Source organism: Bombina bombina, chromosome 9 (assembly GCF_027579735.1).
Source record: "Bombina bombina isolate aBomBom1 chromosome 9, aBomBom1.pri, whole genome shotgun sequence".
In the NCBI taxonomy this organism is placed as follows: domain Eukaryota; kingdom Metazoa; phylum Chordata; class Amphibia; order Anura; family Bombinatoridae; genus Bombina; species Bombina bombina.
Window position 1 is genome coordinate 38,300,434 of NC_069507.1, and position 24,150 is coordinate 38,324,583.

At 36.2% G+C, this 24,150-nt stretch overlaps 1 protein-coding gene across 1 annotated transcript in view; it reads right to left on the minus strand.

Moving 5' to 3' along the window:
• GRID1 (glutamate ionotropic receptor delta type subunit 1) overlaps positions 1–24,150 on the minus strand; it is a 1,251,691-nt gene that overhangs the window by 652,478 nt on the left and 575,063 nt on the right. The window contains exon 4 of the mRNA XM_053692039.1: positions 15,468–15,673. Coding sequence (XP_053548014.1) covers positions 15,468–15,673 — 206 coding nt within the window. The remainder of the gene's footprint in view (positions 1–15,467; positions 15,674–24,150) is intronic.

The window sequence follows — 24,150 nt, forward strand, 5'->3', positions numbered from 1 at the left end:
CAGTTTTAGTTTATAGTCTCTATCCTTTGAGACTCTTCTATATATTTTGGAGCACCTGTGTTCCTGTGTCCCTGTGTTCCAGTGCCTGTGTTACCATCATATCAGTAAGCTGGTTTGCTGCTAAATATCCAGCTTGTGCCTAATAGCACTGTCTGGGTGCTCTTCACAAATGTGAGTATACTGAATGAGAATCTACACTGATATATTTTTGGTTTATTACTGGTACACACAGGCGCCCTGTTTTGTCTTATCTTCTCCAGATTTGATGTCATTTTGTTTCAGCAATCAGTGAGCTATCTGTTATCAGCCTGTTTCCAATAGCACTGTCTGAGTGTTCTTCACAAATGTGAGTATACTGAATGAGAATCTACACTGATATCTTTTTGGTTTATTACTGGTACACACAGGCGCCCTGTTTTGTCTTATCGTCTCCAGATTTGATGTCATTTTGTTTCAGCAATCAGTGAGCTATCTGTTATCAGCCTGTTTCCAATAGCACTGTCTGAGTGTTCTTCACAAATGTGAGTATACTGAATGAGAATCTACACTGATATCTTTTTGGTTTATTACTGGTACACACAGGCGCCCTGTTTTGTCTTATCGTCTCCAGATTTGATGTCATTTTGTTTCAGCAATCAGTGAGCTATCTGTTATCAGCCTGTTTCCAATAGCACTGTCTGAGTGTTCTTCACAAATGTGAGTATACTGAATGAGAATCTACACTGATATCTTTTTGGTTTATTACTGGTACACACAAGCGCCCTGTTTTGTCTTATCTTCTCCAGATTTGATGTCATTTTGTTCCTACAATCAGTGAGCTGGGTTGCTGTCAAAGATCCAGCCTGTTTCCAATAGCACTGTCTGAGTGCTCTTTGCAAATGTGAGTACCCTGATTAGGTCTCTTTGAAAATTATCATTTGGTTATCTACTGGTACACACAGGCGCCTCTCTTGTTTCTTTCATCTTCCTAACTTTACTTTTTATGTACATTTAATATATCAGTTAATAGGTCCAAAGGTTGTATTAATTGATTTGAATCTTATGTTAAAGGAAAAGGAAAGTCAAAATTAAATTTTCACGGTTCAGACAGATCATGCACTTTGTCTTCTGATTGACTTCTATTATCAAATTTAGTTTGTTTCTAGGTATCCTTTGTTAAAAATCATACCTAGCTACATATGCTTCTGGTAGTGATAGCTCCCAGCAATTCCTAGAAGAGCATTGTTGCTCTGTATCTGACGTTAACTATGTGTTTAAACAATTTGCAGGGGTTAAATAGAAATGCATATGCAAAGCAATATAGCAATAATAAATTGCTCTAACAAAATACATATTCTATTTGCACTATTATGACTCTTCAAAACAAGACCTTTCTGTGTCGCTGAGAGGTAATCCTCTTCTATAAAGAAGAATATGAACAGATACTGTTCTAAAAATACAGTTTAAAACATTTTTAAAAATTACTTGGAAGCTCTCAGTTTAGCATTGTTGATGAGGTTAGGCTGAGACACCCAATGAAAGGGGCTTGGTAAATAAAAATCGCAGACACTCCCCACCTCCCCCCTTCCCTGCATATGAAAAGACAGATAACATAAACAGGAGCAAGCAGGAATCTATAGACAACAGTATACAGTGGATATAAAAAGTCTACACACCCCTGTTGAAATGTCAGGTTTCTGTGATGTAAAAAAATGAGACAAAGATAAATAATTTCAGAACTTTTTCCACCTTTAATGTGACCTATAAACTGTACAACTCAATGGAAAAACAAACTGAAATATTTTAGGTGGAGGGAAGTTAACAAACACAACTAAAATAATATGGTTGCATAAGCGTGCACACCCTCTTATAACTGGGGATGTAGCTGTGTTCAGAATTAAGCAATCACATTCAAAATCATGTTAAATAGGAGTCAGTACACACCTGCCATCATTTAAAGTGCCTCTGATTAACCCCACATAAAGTTCAGCTGTTCTAGTAGGTCTTTCCTGACATTTTCTTTGTCGCATCCTACAGCAAAAGCCATGGTCCACAGAGAGCTTCCAAAGCATCAGAGGGATCTCATTGTTAAAAGGTATCAGTCAGGAGAAGAGTACAAAAGAAAGAAAGGCATTAGATATACCATGGAACACAGTGAAGACAGTCATCATCAAGTGGAGAAAATATGGCGCAACAGTGACATTACCAAGAACTGGATGTCCCTCCAAAATTGATGAAAAGCTGAGAAGAAAACCAGTATGGGAGGATGACAAGTGGCCCACAGCAACATTAAAGGAGCTACAGGAATATCTGGCAATTACTGGCTGCGTGGTGCATGTGACAACAATCTCCCATATTCTTCATATGTCTGGGCTATGGGGTAGAGTGGCAAGATGGAAGAATTTTCTTATGAAGAAAAACATCCAATCCCAGCTAAATTTTGCAAAAACACATCTGAAGTCTCCCAAAAGCATGTGGGAAAAGGTGTTATGGTCTTATGAAACCAAGGTTGAACTTTTTTGCCATAATTCAAAAAGGTATGTTTGGCGCTAAAACAACACTGCACATCACCCAAAGAACACCATACACACAGTGAAGTATGGTGGTGGCAGTATCATGCTTTGGGGCTGTTTTTCTTCCGCTGGAACTGGGGCCTTAGTCAAAGTAGAGGGAATTATGAACAGTTCCAAATACCAGTCAATATTGGCACCAAACCTTCAGGATTCTGCTAGAAAGCTAAACATGAAGAAGAACTTCATCTTTCAGCATGACAATGACCCAAAGCATACATCCAAATCAACAAAAGAATGGCTTCACTAGAAGAAGATTAAAGTTTTGGAATGGCCCAGCCAGAGCCCAGACCTGAATCCAATGGAAAATATGTGGGGTGATCTGAAGAGGGCTGTGCACATGAGATGACCTTGCAATCTGACAGTTTTGGAGTGTTTTTGCAAAGAAGAGTGGGCAAATCTTGTAAAATCAAGGTGTGCCATGCTGACAGACTCATACTCAAAGAGACTGAGTGCTGTAATAAAATCAAAAGGTGCTTCAAAAAAGTATTAGTTTATTTTTTTATTTTTACTTCCCGCCACCTAAAAGATTTCAGTTTGTTTTTCAATTGAGTTGTATAGTTTATAGGTCACATTAAAGGTTAAAAAAGTTCTGAAATGATTTATCTTTGACTCATTTTTTTACATCACAGAAACCTGACATTTTAACAGGGGTGTGTAGACTTTTTATATCCACTGTACACCTAAAACAATGGGGCTTAGTTAGGAGTCTGAAAATCAGTACAATGTTATTACAATATAAGCAAAACTTGACATTGTTACTAAAACACACCCAGGTGGGCTATATATAAATGGATCATTTGCAAAACATTTATACAAAGAAAAATCTAGTGTACAATGTTTCTTTAAAAATACCAGTTACATTCCTTATTTTCACCATAAAATACTAATTGAGTCATACAGAGTTTCCTTTGGCAGCTGAAGAAAGTTTACATGCTCTAAATGCACATGAGGACTTCAGTTGTTTCCGGAGTTTGCACGGAAACTCTATTAACACTTCAGCTATTCAGTCAGTGGAACAGAAAGTCTGGGCGCGATCCTTTAATAATATCAGCAGTTTGACTTCAAGATATTTACTTGAAATAAAATGAATTAAAGGGACAGTCAACTACAAAACTGTTATTGTTTAAACATATAGCTAATCCCTTTATTACCCATTCCCCAGTTTTGCATAACCAACACTGTTATATTAATATACTTTTAACCTCTGTGGTTACCTTGTATCTAATCTTCTTTTGACAGCCCCTGTTCACATGGCAATTTTTTATTATCTATTGACTTGAATTTTAGCCAATTAGTGCTGTGTCCTGCACAACTCCGTGGGAGAGAGCACAATGTTATCTATAAGGCACACATGAACTAGCAGTCACTTGTTGTGAAAAGCTAATAAAAAAGCATGTGATAAGAGACTGCATGTAGTGGCTTTGAAACAAGCAGAAATTTAGAGGTTTCAAGTGAAGGTCAACTTTGATGATTTAAAGCCAAATTCCTCATAGCTGACGTATGAAGAGAGGTTTTCCATGCGGGGGAAACTGCTCCGGCTGTGAAGAGGAGAGAGGTAAGTTTTTAAACAAAACGGCTGCTTTCTAAACTTTGATGATTGAAAGTGTCCCTGTTTTAATAGTATTTTTAAAAACCAGGCTTTCATTCAACAAAGTTGACCTTCACTTTAAATGTTATAAAGTGTCACTTTAAATGTTATAAAGTGTATTAATATAACAATGTTGGTTGTGCAAAGCTGGAGAATAAAGACATTATGTATCTTTTTAAAAAAAAAAATAACGATTGCATCTGTTGGTCTGTTTATGGTTTGTTTTCTTATTGTTTATTTTAAGACACAAGGTAGATAAAGAAGAAGTGGTGAAATAATCAAATCATTCACTAAGTTCTAACAAAAAAGCAATATGAAATATTGAGTCAAAGTACACATAAAACTAAACAGATTGTTTTAAACAGCTTACTTGTTTTCTTGAAAAATTATCCATTAGAAATTTTCAGAGTTGGCACTGCCTATAGTAGGATAAGGGAGCTACCATTATAAAACTTATGTTCAACTTTCACATGATTTTTACAGCAAAATGTCCTCTACTGAGCATGGACAAGAAACAGACTGGATCTAGTGCACTAGCAAACACTTCAAATGGAAAACTGCTCATTTGCCTTCTTATGGTATTAGGCATAACTAACTGCTTAGTGCATTTTCTTTCTACAACAATGAAAAGCTGTTTCGTATCTCTTTAAAAGAGCAAGTGTTAACTCAGCGCAAGTGTTAAATCAGCGATAAATCTGAAAATATTTTTAAATTGTTTTTAGGGGGAAAGGAGGGTCATATGCTATTCACAGCAGTTATTTTAATCTTGTGAAAAATCCGATTGGTGTAACAAGGATGACATTTAGACATTTGCATTCGGATTTGAATTAATGCAACAAAAAATCACTAATCTTACTGTATTCTCTGTATTAGTTTGAAAATGAGTCTCCCCTTTTTTCTGTGACAAACTATTTTAATTTCATCATCAAGTGTTATAGCTTTAATTCATTTTGTATTTATGGACAGATTGCAAGAATCAAATATAATTTGGCATAACTTTTGAATCACTCTTGGGCTGGAAGCGGCACATTGTTTTATGGCGGGTAAGGGGTTAAGTTGATCTGCCACAAGTTAAAATATGCACATCTGTCAGGTTTGTAGCAAAGTTGACCCTGTTTACTGTGAACTTCTGTGCCTCAACAGTCAGGAACACTTTATCCACAGTCTGTTGACTATTTGTATAGTATTTTCCCAGTTGTCTACTGTCTGGAACTCACAGATTTTCTGTTTGGTGTTTTCATTTTATTTATACATTTTTAATTAGCCAGATTCAATGTCTTAGTTGACTGGTCTACATAATTAATATAAATATAAAATATATAAAAGTTTCTTTAAAACGTTCACTTGAATAACTGGATGATATAAAGTTGTGAAGAGTAGTGTTTGTATACAGAAAATAAAAACAGAATTAGTAGCCATTTTGCGCTGTACATTTTTTCTAAATTCACCTCGGTTTAAAAGAAACTAATTTCCAAAAATATCTATCATGGACCTAAATGAGCATAAATTTAAGATTCATAAGGCTACAGTAAGAAAACATGATAATACATTAGAGATAGTTTGGCCATCTGGAGGTCTGAGGGCCACACATGACTCTCTGCAATAGCTTTTTGGGCCCTAAAAAAAGAAGCAGCCCTTTAGGGTTTCTAAAAAAAATATTGATCTGTATACCCATTATCATATTGCACAATAACTAGAATATACTCAAAGGAGGAGTTAAACAAATAGTCCAAATCAGTTTAGGTGCAGCAATACACACCAAATCTAGTGCTGAATATGGCGGGGCATTGGTAGATACACACATATGCTACTCATGATTGGCTCAGCATCCATATGTAACTAGTGCATTGCTGTTTTGAAACCTACTTTAACTATGTGTTAGAACGTTTCACATAGGCATAGAGAATCAATTGTGCAATAAATTCTGTTCTAATCCAACAGAACATTTTTACTGCATTATTTTCTCTCTTTAAATATTCTTAAGGCTCCATGTACTAAGCAGTAAAAACTGCTCCGGGGGCCCTTGTGGGGCAGGTTCGCATATGCAAGCCTGCTACCCTCAATGTAAGAGGCAGCAGTCATTAGACATTCTATTCCAACTCTGAAATGGCGAAGAGAAATCACTGAAAGCTTGTTTTCTCTTGGTGACTGACAGTCCCTTCTCTCAAGCGATTGGTAGTGTGAGAGAAGGGGCAGACTTTACACACTCACTTGAGCGTGTAATTATACATATGGGCAGTGAGTTAGAAGCTTTTTGCATATACAAATATACAGGAGGTAGGGAAAACCATACACAGTTTGTGCTCTATATATTAGTTCCCTGTCTGTTACTCAGCTAAGTACCTCTCCATGTGAAACTATTAACCTTAGTGCTGTTCCCCATTGTGAATTACTTCCACAGTAACCCCCTCCCCACCCAAAAAAAAAACCTAATATAACTCTTCCTCTACTCAAATGATTCCTGCAAGGAGCCTTTCAAAGAAACTACCCCAAAAATAGGACCCTCACATCATAAAAGACTCTAAGAGGAATATAAGGAACCAATATACCATGCTACCCACTGAGCACAAGGACCCTGGGACCTACATCTAAAGCCATTTTCAACCCAGATCCTTGTTTCTGCAATAACCAACCAGTTCTGCCTTGTTACTTGAAGCAATGGATCTCCATTTTAACCCTACAAAAACGGGTTCTTTCATTTTTGTCCTATTGTGTATAACAAATGTGTACAGTGCAGTGTCAGTGTAGCATGGATGCAATATAACTTTCATGGGCCCTCAGGATTTTTGTTTTTTGGGTCCCCCATTCTTTCCCCCCTTGTATTTAAAGGTAAGAAGAGAGGGCACCAATATGCAGGGTTTCACCTTTCTGACCATTAGCGGCTATAGAACTTGGCACTTGCGCGTACTAAGTTATATCTGGGGCTGGATGATATTACATCTCTAACCAATATGAACAGGGCATTGTCACAGAGGCCTGACCAAATGTCTTAAGAAGTCAACATTTTTATTTGTCTGAGCTTCAAGGAACTTATCACATGTTAATTATTTGTTGTTTAAGAAAAATAAATAAAACATTTCCTTCAACCCCCAAAGTTTTTTTTTTTTGGGGGGGCTCCTTAAAGTTTATCTGCCCTATTCACTGTACCCTATTTATTCAATGGGTCCTACTCACTGTGCCCATCACACATAGAACTATGCCCATCACACGTTTGTTTCTTTATTTTGGACTACCTTTACTGGTTCCTGTTTGAATTGAAACCACTATGCATTCAATAAATATAGTTTTCTTCCTGAGTACTATCTCTTTCTTCATAGCAGGGCCTCGTGTTCAGCCCCTTTTCTTTATTATACCCTTTGATACATGCAGAGATTTCTGTAATTCCTCCTACCCTATGATCTGGGAACTCTCTGATCTTTCCTCTAAATGGGAGGAAGAGAAGACCATTTACTTAGGTAACAAGAGAACAAGGCTTCTGCCGCTAATGAAATTTCAAGGGGATTGAGCTAATTATGAAAGACATTTGAGAGTATATAAAAAGTCTAATAATATAATAGTATTTCAAAGTAGACAATAAATACATCTCTATGGAAATTTTTACCTAGAGTGCTCAACTACTATCCAATTAGTATTTTAATGATGTAATATTTACACAGTTCTAAGGATATCAAACACCTGTAATGTATGTGTTAATAAAATGCAGATAGTAAAATATGCTAAAGAATTACATTAGCTGTTTCTGAGCTAATTACGCCAACCTCCAACTATATTATGAGAGGTGCTATAACTCACTGTCACATTCACGCCTTCATTAACAAAAGAACTCATTAGCATCTCAGTTACCTAAATAAACAGACACCTTATTTTATCGTAAAATCAAACAAAAAGAGTTGAAATGCATTCTCAATGAACCATAAAGCTTTACCAGATGCATCCTTACGTAAATGAAAAGATGCACAGCTCAGATTATATTCCTTTTCATTAGAAGTACCCAGAGAAGTGCTTGCCAAGATTTCTCTCTCTTTTAGCAAATATGATCAAATTAAAGGGACATTAAAAAATAGATTATATTATTAAATTTGCCTCATGTAAAATAGTTATAATTTCCTTTTTTGCTGCAGCTTGATATATTTCCTTGTTCTGTTGCTTATGAGAACAGCTGTTTAGCATAATACAAATATCATTAACATCCCAATTCATATTGCTTAGTAAACATATGCACAGACGAAAATGTTGTTTTATACAACTTCATCGACATGTAAAAATAAAAAAAAATTGTTTCCTCCTATATCTGGCCATGGTTTTTTTTCAGAATCCATTTGATAATGAAAAATCAATTTCTCTACTATTTGTTTTAGGGACTGTAGTTTAAATTTAAAGGGACATAATACTTATATGCTAAATCACTTGATACTGATGCAGTATAACTGTAAAATGCAGACAGAAAAATATCACCTGAGCATCTCTGTGTAAAAATTTATACTTCAGCTGCTGCCCAGCTGCAGGTAAAAAAAAAAAAATATGAAGAAATGAACAGCAGCCAATCAGCATCAACAGTGCTGAGGTCATGAACTCTTTTACTGTGATCTCATCAGTTTTCACTTAACTCACATGAGATTTCACTTAACTCTCATGAGACTTCATAGTAAACTTCCTTAAACTGAATAGGGAAATAACATGAGTGTGCACAAAGCTCACCACTCCCTTGCCTGTCCTGGGACAGGCATACTGATTTGCTGCTTAAAGTGTTTCACAATGGAGTGTGAATACTTAGGACATTTTTAGGTAAAATAAATTTCTTTTTTACTTAGAGATGTTCTGGTGATATATTCTAGTCTGCTTTTTTCAGCTATGCTGCATCACTTTCAACTGTTTCAACATTTGGGTATCATGGCCCTATAAATAAAGTTAAAGCAGTAGCTAGCACCACTGATACAAGCCAGCAGGAAACAAAATGTATTTATTTATCTGCAATTTTACTATTAACCAACCAGATAAAATGACTATTCAGTTGTGAAAAATATAAGTGTTTGGGTCAAAGTTGGGGCCTACGGTACAGCTTTTTGGGAGCCACTGTGTAATCCCACATACCACCTGTGCAAAGTCACTCACAGAAGGAATATTAGTGCAACATGTCATGCTCTAGTGAAGGAAAGCATTTTATTTTTTTGCATTAGACTGTGCCTTTAATAAGTAAATAGACGATTTCTGCAGTAACTTGGACATCAAGACATGAAGGGTCTGGCAAACCTAAGATGACATCTTAGTAGAAAATTAAACAAAGCTTTAGAGACAGTATTACTGTTTACATAAAAGTCCCTCTTCCATTCAGGTATAACACGGTAATAGTTGTCAACTCAAGCATGCAATGCAACTCAGCAAAATACATAACAGGTTGCTAGGAAATGGCTGTGTCAAAGGGATGAAAAGAATTTATAGAACTGCTCAGTGTGAGAAATGTAGCAAAGAGCATAAGATTTAGGATTATTTGATCCTCAAACCATTACTGTAAATAGCTGGGTGAATTGCTCCGGTGACAGCACAGACTGGTAATTGGTAAACACTGGGAAAAGGGCAGCACAACTGAACCAGCTCATCAGAAAAGTGTTTCATTTAAAAGTTCCTTTTATTTACTCTTTAAAAATCATATGCATTCAGGGACAGATCTGTCATTAGGGAAGTATATAGCTGCCCATGGGTATCTCTATTTAACGGTGCATGTCCCTTGGTGGTTAAAGGGATAGTCTAGTCAAAATTAAACTTTCATGATTCAGATAGGGCATGCAATGTTAAACAACTTCCGATTTACTTTTATCATCAAATTTGATTTGTTTTTTTGGTATTCTTTGTTGAAAACTAGACCTAGGTAGGCTCATATGCTAATTCCTAAGCCCTTGAAGGCCGCCTCTTATCTCAGTTTTTCACAGCTAGGCATCTCTAGTTCATGTGTGTGTTATAGATAATAGTGTTCTCCCTCCCGTGGAGTTTTTTTTGGAGTCAGCACTGATTGGCTAAAATACAAGTTGGTCAAAAGAACTGAAATAAGGGGGCAGTGTGCAGAGGTTTAGATACAAGGTAATCACAGAGGTAAAAAAGGATATTAACTGGGGAATGGATAATAAAGGGCTTATCTTTTTAAACAATAACAATTCTGGAGTAGACTGTCCCTTTAAAGGGACAGTCTACACCAGAATTTTTATTGTTTTAAAAGATAGATAATCCCTTTATTACCCATTTCCCAGTTTTGCATAACTAACACAGTTATAATAATATACTTTTAACCTCTGTGATTATCTTGTATCTAAGCCTCTGCAAACTGCCCCTTTTTTCAGTTCTTTTGACAGATTTGCAGTCTAGCCAATCAGTGCCTGCTCCCAGATAACTTCTTGTGCACGAGCACAGTGTTATCTATATGAAATACGTGAACTAACACCCTCTAGTGGTGAAAAACTGTTAAAATACAATCTGAAAGAGGTGGACTTCAAGGTCTAAGAAATTAGCATATGAACCTCCTAGGTTAAGCTTTCAACTAAGAATACCAAGAGAACAAAGCAAAATTGGTGATAAAAGTAAATTGGAAAATTGCTTAAAATGACATGCTCTATCTGAATCATGAAAGTTTATTTTGGCCTAGACTGTCCCTTTAAGCACAAAATGTAGTTCCCCATAAAATGTTTAATTATGCATTGTTAAACAAAAACAAAAAAACATAAACCTTAGAACAAACTTTCTTTATGTATTTCTCCTAAATTTCCTGTAATTTAAATTGGAAAATTATTATTTCTCTGCTCCCTGAGGCTGGAGTATACTATGACCCTGCAACATGCTGTAGAATGATATATTTCTCTAACTTGGAACAACAAAAAGGATAATATAAACAGCATTCACAAGGTTTCCCTACCTCCTATCTGCCAACAAAGGATACCAAGAGAATTATGTAAATTTGAGAAAAAGAAATAAATTGGGTTTTTTATTTTATTTTACCTTCCTTCTGAGTTATCAAAGTATTGTGTTTGGTTTTTTTACATTTAAGTTCACTTCATTGTTCTTTTTTCCATTTAATAGGTTTGTAAACAAAAGACGAAACAAAAGCAACAAGACACAATATCAGAGAATAGAAATTATTTCCTTAGAAAACTAGAATGAGCCATCTGTATTTTGAATGGATAAAGGACAAAGTTGTATTATTAAACAGTCATGAAACACTTTGCAATTGTAATATACAATGCTTAATCATGTGTAGTTAAAAAAAAAAGTTGCAATATACTTTCATATTTTATGTTGTCCCCTTTTCTGTAATTAAACTCTGACTGATTTTAGGTATTAGACATGTGCATGGCGAAAAAATTTGGTTTGGTTCGGATCGATTCGGATTTTTTCGAATTTCGGTTGGGAGCGATTCGAATTCGGAAAAATTTGAATCAATTCGGTTCGGATTTGTTTCGGATTCAATCGGATTCGAATAAATTCGGTTCAGATTTGTTTCGGATTCATTCGGATTCGAATAAATTCGGCTGGATTCGGTTCGGTTCGGAAATTCAGAATTTCGGTAAGTGTTAGGTGGGATTAGACTAGTATTATGTACTGTACATTAGGTGCAACCCATAGCAGAGTGATATAACCTAATATACTGTACAATACTAGTGTAATCCATGGCCATCCGAATCTACTGAATAAATCTGAATAAATCCGAATAAATCCAAAGTAATTCGGATTTATTCGGTAGATTCTGCACTATTTTAATTCGGAGATTTGGTTCGATCCGAATCTCCGAATTTTCAGAATTTCCGAATCGAACCGAACCGAATCGCACATGTCTAGTATTTACATTTTTATAAGAATTAGAGGTGCAAACTGCTAATTTATGTTTATCACCAACTGGCCTTAGCAGGGGAGATACCATAAGGTTGTGCAAAACAATGAAAGTCTTGCTAATAGGTTGAAAGTATTTCGCCTTGTCGGCTCTACTTGCAAGCCATGATTGGTTCATCCAAATAACGCAAGTGGGGAGCAGTTTGTGCATCTAAAACTAATTAAAGCACATTGTTATATTATTCAGAATATTTTAACATTTGGCTAATATGTTCATACAAGTTTTGTAATTACAAGATCTTTTATATCTCTTCTCTTTAATACCTGAAAAAGCAGATCAAATAAATAATAAAAGTACATAACAAATTTGTATAATTATGCATAAATATTAATTTTATGAGGAATTCAACTTAGAGGGGCATATTTATCAAGCCCCTTGTTTCTGGCGAACCTTCAGGCTCTCCGGAAACAGAAGTTATGAAGTAGCGGCCTATAGACCGCTGCTCCCTAACTTGTCTGCCTGCTCTGAGTCCGCGGACAGAAATCAACCTGATCGTATACGATCGGGTTGATTGATACCCCCTGCTAGCGGTCGATTGGCCGCGAATCTGCAGGGGGTCTTTTGCTCCAGCAGTTCACACAGTGTATGCTGTCGGCATTTATCAATGTGCGGCGGACATGATACGTTACTTTGTATCATGTCTGCTCACACAATGATAAATATGCCCCAAGTGTCATGTCCCTTTAAATTAAAGGGATATAAAGATACACATAACACTTCTATAATTATTTGCCTTTAAGACATAAAACATTTTAAATACTATTTTTAAGCATCAAAAATATTTTTGGTTGATTAGAGACAAATTGATTGCAGGCATCTTTTGCACACATATGCTTTCCAATGCACTTGAGTCTTAGACTTATCTGAGTTGACTGCACATTTTGTATGTTTGTTTTTTGACCTTGGAATTAAATATTTTTTTCCATTGATAAAGTGACTGGTCTTTCTGCTCCATTGCATCGAGCTGTAGTAAAACTCTGACAGAAGGTTTTGATATAAAAGACATTATGATATTGTCCTGGCAGTATGACAAACCGTATGTTCGCTTGAACTCATAATACACAGAAAATTGCAATTTATTTTACTTCAGAGGGTATAGAATTAGTTTTATATTAAAAAAAGCCTCCTTTTTTTCAAAATTGTATTTATTAGATTATTTTTTTGACATTAAACACCTGTATATATTGTATGGGTAAAAGTACTATTTGGACATGTTAAAATACTGTATGCAGTCAAACAGTTAAAGCTGTTTAAAGGTAAGTTAAACACCTTTACATTTTAATTATAAAAGTTAGTTTTAAATTAGACTTGAATGATAACATTATATAGCATGACAATAAAATAAATTGTAATTACAAGATATTTAGTGTCCCATTAAATTAATTTTGAACTGTTACAACATGCTGCCAGGGAGAAATTGATAACTTGCTGATAAAGGCAATTTTGAAAATTTTAATAGTGGACAGGGGTAAACCTGACAAAGCATAACAAAATAATTTTAATCATCACAAAAACATTAGTTAAAAACTGTTATTAAGATAACATTCCCCCAAAAATGTATATATTTAATGAGTAGTTTATAAACAAGGGAAATTTATTTAAAAAATAAAAAGAACTTTAAAGGGACAGTCTAGTCCAAAATAAACGTTCATGATTCAGATAGGGCATGTAATTTTAAAAAACTTTCAAATATACTTTTATCACCAATTTTGCTTTGTTCACATGGTATTATTAGTTAAAAGTTAAACCTAGGAGGTTCATATGCTAATTTCTTAGACCTTGAAGGCTGCTTATGAATGCATTTTGACAGTTTTTCCCCACTAGAGGGCATTAGTTCATGTGTGTCATATAGATAACATTGTGCTCACGCTTATGGAGTTACCTAGGAGTCAGCACTGATTGGCTAAAATGCAAGTCTGTTAAAAGAACTGAAATAATGGGGCAGTCTGCAGAGGCTTAGATACAAGGTAATCACAGAGGTAAAAGTATATTAATATAACCATGTTGCATGTGCAAAACTGGGAAATGGGTAATAAAGGGATTATCTATCCTTTACAACAATAACAATTCTGGTGTAGACTGTCCCTTAACTAATATTTTTTTTTTTTACAAGTTACAGTTTCATATTATTTTCAAATTTAATTTATCTTCACCCTCAGGAATCTGCAAATATCCAGTCTGCTCTTATACGACTTTATGCATGTGCACATAGCATGTATGTGATTGGCTGATATCAATACAGCAGTATACACCATGCTCTGAGACAAGAAAGAAAAAGTAACTGATATAAAGGTAGCCATTAATATACAACATTATATAATACACTGGTCCGTAATAACAACAAAACAGCATATAATTACATTTATATGAACTGTTTTTGAAACGATAAATTACCAGCAACTCATAATTATCTGAATCCGCGTAAGAGACTATCAAAACATTTTTTTTTAAGCTGGAATTTAAATAGACTGCACTCAGAGTGACAATATTCAGCATTTACAGCCTGATTCAAAATCAAGCATATTCTTAAATATGATTAAAACCCAGAAACAACAATTTAAAATCACACAAAACCACATAAAAAATGAAAACACTGCAGATTGTTGCATTTTCCATAGCCCCATCAGGTTTATTGTAGGTGCATTGTGTAAAATTGCGTTACAAAAAAAAGCCAAATTGTTATGCAATTTGAGCAAAATTACAACTCAAAAAAGTTGGCATTTTCAAAATGGAAGGACAGTGGTACGCAAAAAAAAAATGCTACATTTTATATGGTACTGACTGTTTGAGCACCCTGTAACGACAATAACGCATAACTTAAGCATAAAAGGACGTAATTGCAAACATTTTATAAAATAAAACTACTTAAATGACAAAATATAAACTTTCATGTGACACATTTGTATGGTTTTCAAGCTAATATGCAGCTTTTTCTTGATTTTTGTTTGTAGAACTGAATTTCATATTTGATTGTAATACTTGTTTTATTCGCTTGTTCTGTTGAAAATACATAGATAGTTTGAAACATATGGACACAAATTTTAATAAACATTTCAAGACGCTGTATTTTTTATAATAATAATATTATATGTCATTATTATGATGCCAATTTTGAGAGGGTCCTGAAATGTAATTCATTGACTTACCTTTGACTTACATTATATAGGTTAATATGATACACCTTTACATTAAATGAAAAAGAAAAACAAGCAAAAAGTTTCTTCAGGAACAGAACCAATGGCTACATGTAATTCCCTTCAAAAGCTTAAAAGGATAATTTACTGAGCCAAGCAGCTAATAATATTTAACTGTGTTCAAAGAAGCTGCAAAATGGGCTGGGTTTTTCTTGCCCGTTTTTTAATTTAATATCATAACAATATTGCTTTTCAGTTTCATAAGCCTTAAAATGTGTAGCTTTTTGTGTAGTTTTTATCAAAGTACTGAAATAACTGACCTCATTGATGAAATTCTGTGCACCCCTTGGATTCAGAAGTAAGATGGCTCTCCGCAAAGTGTCGCGGTATCGATTTAACTCTTCTGTCTTCATAGAGGTGAAAAGACTCGCAAATACTCTACTGATATTTCTGTCCACTTTCTGTAATGAAACATCAAGTCCTAATCGTGATGCTTGGTCCAAAAAACTCTGCAAACCACGAATATCTATGGAAGAAGAAAATATATATATAACAATACTGAAAACTTGTGTGTTTTATCTTATCCTAATATATGAACAAAGATCTCTAAATCGAATATTGTTAAACAGAATTGTTGGAGCTTTACATATTTTCGAAATACGACATCAATATCTAATCTGACTTTCACATGAAATCTTGCTTATGTTTCATTATCTGAATCCTTGTCAAAATACAGGAATGGAATCACGGGGGTGTATTATTATCCTTTAGCAAAGATTTTTGAGATTTATTTTATTGCAAAATTTACTAAGAGATATTTTGAATGTAATATGTCTGGTAATTTTTACCAAATGATTATGCAATATACCATGATTTAAAGGGACACTGAACCCAAATATTTTTCTTTTGTGATTCAGATAGAACATGTAATTTTAAGCAACTTTCTAATTTACTCCTATTATCAAATTTTCTTCGTTCTCTTGCTATCTTTATTTGCATCTAAGTTATTTTTTTGGTTCAGCACTTGTTTATTGGTCGGTTAAATCAATCCACCAATCAGCAAGAACAACCCAGGTTGTTCACCAAAAATGGGCCGGCATCTAAACTTACATTCTTGCTTTTCAATTAAAGATACCAAGAGAATGAAGAAAATGTGACAATAGGAATAAATTAGAAATTTGCTTAAAATTGCATGCTCTATCTGAATCACGAAAGAAAAAATTTGGGTTTAGTGGCCCTTTAAGGGCTGAAAGCCTACAAATTGACATTTAAATTGTTAAACAAATATTTGTCTTTAAAACTAATTGGCTCCATAGAATAATGTTTTCTTTACTTTTTAAATACAAATTTAATGGGACATGAAACCCCAAATGTTCCTTTCATGATTTACATAGAGAATGTAATTGTACAACTTTCCAATTTACTTCTATCATCAAATTGTCTTTGTTGTCTTGGTAATTCTTGTTGAAAAGCAGGAAAGTAGGCTCAGGAGTGTGCATGTGTGCAGCATGATATGCAGCAGTTTTTCAAGAATGTTATCTATTTGCAAGAACACTAGATGGTATCACTTTTTACCATGTAGTACACCATACATGTGCATGTTGCCTACCTAGGTATCTCTTCAACAAAAAGTACCATGAGAATGAAGAAAATTTTATAATAGAAGGATTTTTTTAAATTGTTATTATTGTTTGTTCTGTCTGGATCACAAAATATTTGTGTTTGGCTGTGTGGGTCTTTAATTAAAAAAAAAAATAGTTAATGTAACATTAAAAGGACCTTATAGTATTTTTTTTTAATTTGTGTATCAGAAATAATTTACTGCATTGCAAAAGGCTTGCATGAAAATAAATGTTTAAAAAGCATTTAAAACTCATTCTGTTGGGGGGCGGAGTTAACTGCTGAAGCAGCCAGACGTGTGTTAAGAAAGCTCCCAGATTAAAGTCTTAATTTTGGAGGAAAACTACTTAGTACAAGCTTCAAATCCATACAGAAATACCTATGAACCCCAAACCATCCCTAAAAACGCTGTAAGGGATAAAGAAATCGCTATGAGATCGCATAATCAGCTGAAGACCCTAGATGAAGTCATGTGGTGAATGTCGCCATTTACAGAACTTGAAGCCCATACACAGTCCACAGGCCTAAACTCTCGCATAATATCCTACTCTGGGAAACTGAACTAAAAGGCAGGTCAACATACGACATGCCTACAGCTGAAACCTTGGTCGCTTGTGAGCACAAGAGAGACAAGATGGAGGACCTCCTAGCAGTGGTGTGGGCCTTACTGGTAGATTTTGAGAAGGATGTGCGCAATAAGCTTGGTAGCCTGCTACCGACTGTTGGATCTAGGGACATACAGGAAAAGACGGGGTTTACACTGGAACAAGAAGCAGAAGATGCACTGATGAGGCAGAAGCTTCAGATGTGCTGCACTATATCGCCGGATGGAGCCAGCAACAACTTGGGACTCTCACACGATATCCCCACTACTCTATACCCTAAGGATAATGCACAGTCAGGAGCATATGTAATCTGTTCTCCACAGCTGGATTGGGAGAAAATGGCTCCAGGTGATTCAGCTCTTTTGCAATTGCTGCAGAGTTGTGCTCCCTCTAATGAGATCCAGAGGGTGACTATTGTGAGGCAGAACATCAAACCCAGAGCCCTAGATGATGAAGTCTTCTACATGATTCAGAGCATTGATAGAGGGAATCAGTCTATAACTTTGGGCACATACCTTAAACCCGAAATAGGCTAAATGGGTACTGGACTAAACTTGCCCCACTAGAGGCTGGCAGACTGTGCTACACCGTCTTGGGACATAACTTTTACCTACAGCTTACACTACAGGCACTGATTCACTTAAATTTCTGATAAAGGGATTTAATAAAACTGGTGTAGGTTAGTAATTATGATGAACAGCAACATTCCACAGTGAACTTGATATTGCTGGCAGCAACAAATGTACTAATGCCGCTAGTTTAACATGCTATGGTCAGGGCAACTTGCTCAGAGTTTCTTTCTATGATGATACTTTATCTGACAACCTAAGAGACTCATATGACCACCGCTCCCCATTTACTTAATTACATACATTACTAACTTTAATTTTTCTGTCATTTATATTGAACCATGATACATGTTGCCCTATTATGAATCTATTACACCTATGTATTGTCTAATATGTCTGTTGACTTAAACCAGGATAGGAATAGTATGGAATTAACCCAGTATGTTTGTGAGATCTGGCATGGGTTAAAAGGATGCCCCTTTAGAAGAGAGCAGGCAAGCTAGTTAGAAATTAACACATTGAAGATTCAATTACTTTAAAACTAAACTGCTCTATCCAGGTAAATAGGGTTATATGACAGAGACATTTGCTATATCTAGTTTTATAAAGATTGGTGGTAGCATTCTTCTGCCCTGTCTGAACTGCCTACTGCCTAGGTATAGGGCCCGTGACTGGGTGGTGGGACTTAATTTTACGGGATTGGTGGTAGCATTCTTCAAATTTATAGTAACCTTGTTTAGTTGAGTCTATACTTCTTAACAGAGTTTCCCTATATTTTTACTAAAGAAGTTATATATTGCCCTATGTTTTGGGTTCACTGTTTTATGTATATATTTACTCTAATTGCATAGATGTTATTCATTTCTTGGAGACTTCCTTCTTATTGCTATTGGTTATATACATACCCCACCATCAATTAATGATATCTAAACATATCCATTGCTTTTCCTTACTAATAATGATACCTAGTTTATGAGGATAGTAACCTAACTCTGAGTCCCATTGCCTTAGTCGCTACCAATATTGTAGCAATCTAACGCTGGGAATTGCCTGTCTACTGCCCTGTCTGAACTGCCTGCTGCCTAGGTATAAAGCCCGTGACTGGGTGGTGGGACTTAATTTTGCGGGATTGTGGACAGCTATTTTTTTTTCTTTCTTAATATATTATTGGTAAGGCTAATGTCCTATACTATTTATCTAATGACCAGTCAAATTGGAACTCCATTCATATAACTACACTACTATAAATAAACATCCATCCTATTTTACATTGTACTGTAAGCTACATAATTGTTGGTGAGTACCCTATTAGACTCCATATTGCTATACAGTAGTTTCTTGGAGGATAGATACTAATGATTGACTCTATCACCCCCACAGGGACTAAATATTACTTTTTGGATTAGGTAATCTATACTATGTTACTCCTAACAGATGTCTAAAGTATTCATCAGGCTATCCAAATAATCTGATCATATTCAAGGCCACATATGCTGTATCAATATATGTAGTTGGACAAGATATCATGATTTCATTGCAATACTATGTGGAAACCCTAAAGTAAAGCTGTAATTACACTTCCATGCATTCTGCTTTCCCCCAGTGTGACAATCCTAGTAGTGAATAATATTGAGACCTTGCATAAACCTCTCTTCTCATCATTAGATGAGATCTCAAGCTTTCCTATAGATATGTACAATGCAGTTCTAATCTACTTTTTTATATGTCTGGGAGTAACGCTCATCTACAGATGGGATACCGATGGGTAACGATATAATGTTATCCTTGTGTTTTCTACAATGTAGACTCTTTTTATTTCAATGATAAAAATTGATTATGTAATATCTGACAATGTAAGCTTTTATCTCACTACCTACTAATGCACCACATGTAGTTACATAGCTAAGGAAGGTACAACTGAGTTTTATACTACTAATCTGATATCTCTTAGACAATAGACTCCCTAACTCTTGTATTACCCAAACATTCTTCTCCTCCTGAACATACCAAACAGTTTTTATTATTAGCTCCATCTCCCCGCCAATAGTTTACCTGTTAAACATGGTAAAATATATCCTATGACCTATACCCCCATACCATTATTATATGTGTTTTATTTTTTTGAAGCAATCAGAGGGATTCCTCCCTCTACAGGTGTTCAGTCAGTCTATAATAGATTTGTATAGTAGGAAATCCAACTTATACCCTAGGCCAGATACTGAGGTAATGCGCAGTTAATAAAAAAAAAACTACTGTGCCCTTTAAAAATCTTCATATATCATAGATCTTCATTTTTAGGTTTGATATAAGCAGCACTTTAAATTTACTTTGCAACATTGCCAGGACAATCAAAGGAATTATCCTACTCGACTTTATGATTATTTTTTAAGTCTTCTGAAAACATAAAAAATAACTTCATAGTTTGCTTCTGCTCATATATATTCCCTACCCCCTTGATCTAGATATCACTATTCACAAGTATTCATGTTTTTAATGATCCAGGTCCAAGAGTGATCATTTATTAAAATGGGAAATAGTCCACAAAAAATATAAAAATGAGGTTCTATTTTTGTCAGTATACTTTAGCTACACATATATCACCTTCTAGGCTTCCAGATAATATATGTAATGTCTATAACCTTGTCAGAACTCACTAACTTATGGAAAGTGGATGTATAAAAAATGTCATATCAATGTTTTTGATGGCATGGAAAATACTATGTAAGTCTGACACTAATGCTGTTTCATGCTGACAATTATAAGTTGTTGTGATATTTTTATTTTATAACCTCAATAAAAGAAAACTTAAAAAAATCAAACAAAAAAATCTCTTATTTTGCTAGAAAAACATGAACTGTTTTCCAATCCATGTACACGACCCTTGAAAATCCTCTTGAATGTTTTTTTTTACCTTACTCCTAATACTGTGACCAGTAGGGAATAGTTATAAACATGCTCCTGCACATATCAACCAATCAACATGGAGCATAAAGATGTGTCATGACTTAGCATTCCACAGAACAGAAGATAAGTATGCATTGCTAAACATTTGATTTGGAATGAATTTTGAGTTTAATGTTAATTCTCATAAGCTTAAATTTACTTAATTTTGGGGGCGGAGTTTACTGCCAAGCTGAGAGGACATGCTTGTAAAGAACTCCTCAACATAACTAACATATTTAGTAAATTTGATCATATTTTCTTTATTTCAAACATCAGTATCTATAACAGGAGGCACTAGACGACAAAAGCACCTAAAATTCTGGGACTTTAAGACTATCCTGAGGTGCTACAGGGAGACAGCAACAGAGGGAGCTTGGAGATCTGGAGCTCTGATGCTGTGCTACACGACTCCCGCAATGGCTATAGATCCTCAACGGACCACCAGGCAAGTGCTTTGTGACACTAGACACTCCGGAGGGTCGGGGCTCCACTCTGGAGTGCCTGATTGAAACTCGGGGTTATCAGCTAAGGGAGCACTATATCCCCGGTAAGGTGCGCACACCCACATGGTGCTCTGATAGACTGAACTGTGTGGGGCACTACCCGTGATTGCCGGAGCTCTCCCTTTCTCCCAAGAGACCACTACTACCCCACATAGCTAGTCGGAGGACAGTGCTGAAGGTGACAAGGGATAATCGGCAGGGGAATCATCTCACTTTGAGAACGGCACAGAACTTTTGGTGCGAACATCTGCCATTTTGACACTTCAGGCCCAGCTCCGGAGCCTCAGCTGCAGGTGCTGCAGTTAACGTGACTCTATTCTCCGAGACTCAGTGGGAAGGTAAGGCCTATAATTATACACTTTGGCCCCTATTCATCCACGGCCTGCACATACCCCAAATCCATATATCTCGAGCTAGGGAGGAGGCCCTGGCACTTGCGGCACCAAAAGACTGTCACTTTTAGCTTTGAGACCCTGCTGGAAAGCAGATCACCCCCTGGAGCTAACTACTGAGTCCTAGCTGGATCTAAATATATATCTTGGATGCGGTATTGCTTACCTGAGAGACACAGCTGTATTAACTCTCCCAGCCTCCCACTAGGCTCTGGAAGCCCCCTGGTGGGCCTAGTCTATGATTTGAACTGTCCCTATCATTTTATAACAATCCGGAAAACATCTGAAAATTCTTCTCACTGGCTCCTAGCAGTCCAATAACTTTGCTGCTTACCTGAATATTCTCTTTTTGGATTGGTATTTACCATATGCACAACCCTACTCCATTACTCTGCTGCTCTTCTGAATAATTTTTTTTTGGATTGGTATTTACCATATGCACAACCTTACTAGCTGGGACTTTAAGGTAAATTTGAGGTTACACAGACTCTGCTAATCTATAATACTTGTGAAGCCCTCTCATAGTGCATCTGGAAACAGTGGGAGTAAAGTGCACAGTATAGGTCCTACAATAGCGAGCCTCATAATAATAGCTTGTCATGTTATTCTCTTTTCGCAAGGGTCACTATAACAGAATGAGAGGCTAAAAGTCTGGACAAACCGGTGGCTGGGGAAACACCGGGGAACCCTTTACCCCAATAGACATGAGATAGTATCAAGTCACTCTCCAGTCCAAAATTTATATTGTCTTGACAAATATAGTACATATATCAGACCATTAATTCTCATTTAGTCCTGACAGTAGTGGGGCGCAGTGGACTGCTGTTTTCTTATTCTCTCTAATATGCCGCAGGGTTCTAGGAGGAAGACTACAAATCAAGCTGCCTATAAGAAGTCGCTAGCAGACCACTTTAAACCCAAATCTCAAACAGAGCGACCACCTATCACCGGTAACAATAAGGACACTCCCCAATCTGATAGTGATTCACTAGGCCTAGATCCACAATACACTGCTGCTCTTCAACCTACCATGGCTTCGGAGATTGTAGACACTCTCACCCAGAGAATTAATAACTTGCAAGACTCCCTAACCAAAACTTTCAAAAGCTCAATTGCTGATCTGAGGAAAGATATTGGGGCGATGGGAGAGAGAGTGGATACTCTTGAGCAGAAAAAAGAAGACCTCATAGTGGAACAAGTCAACCTGTCTAACCACTCTCAAATTATGGTAGACATGCTATATACTATGGAGGCCAAGATGGTGGATATGGAGGACCGCTCTCGCTGCAACAACTTGCGGTTTAGAGGTATACCGAAGAACATCTTGCCGGCGGACTTGGAGAACTTTCTTGGTGAATTCTGCTCATTCCTAAAAAACCCACTCCTGCCTAGTGAAAGCTTGCTGGATTGTGTACACAGGCTTCCGAGGGGCAGAAATGTGTCAGCTGAAAAACCCAGAGACGTTATTGCTCGCTTTAATTTCTTTACGTATAAGGAACAGATAGCCAGAGCAATGTTCTCCAATCCGACCCTTCCCGAACGCTTCCAGGGCATACAGGTATTCCCTGACCTCTCACAATACACAATTCAAAAGAGGGCCACCTTCAGAGAGGTTACTAAGAAGCTGAGACAACAGGGCATCAAATATCGATGGGGATATCCCACAAAACTGCTCATTCAAAAAGATGGTCACCTAATTTCTGCTACAACACCAGACAGAGTTATGCAATACCTTAAGAACTGGGTCCCTGCGCAGTCCTTTACAACTAGAGAAGACCCACAAATCAACCATGCCCCTTCAACTTCAGAGGAGCCAGTCAAATCTTCAAATACAGCTAACCTCAGCCCTGCTGCCATGGAGTGGCGCCCCTTACCACAGAGACAATCCTCTCCCAAGCTCACAACTTCTAGTGGAGATAAAATGACACAGTCCGACCCCACGTATGCAAAGGATTTGCACACAGATGATAGAGAAGCCCAGGACTCTGACTGATCACCATGTTCAAGACGATAAGTATTAAAATCTGGGAGGTGGAGAGACAGAGGTTTCCCCCTCTTATCTCTTTTTCATGTCAATCCGCAATGTTATTGTTCTTTTTTTAACCTGTTTATTAGTGACTATATTCCTTTTCTATGAGAGACACTCAAGAATTTGGACTCTTCTCAATCCTAGTTAATACTATTTTTTAGAATTCCTAAAGTCTAACTTATATATAGGTATAAAGAGAGTAACTCTTCAATTGCCAGTATGAAGTTTGTCCAACATGAGGGAAAGTTTGCTGACTGCCACATCCCACTTACTATGAGAGACACTTGTAATAGTTCGATTTCTCTTATTCCCAACTAACAATGTTAAGGTTGTATATATGTT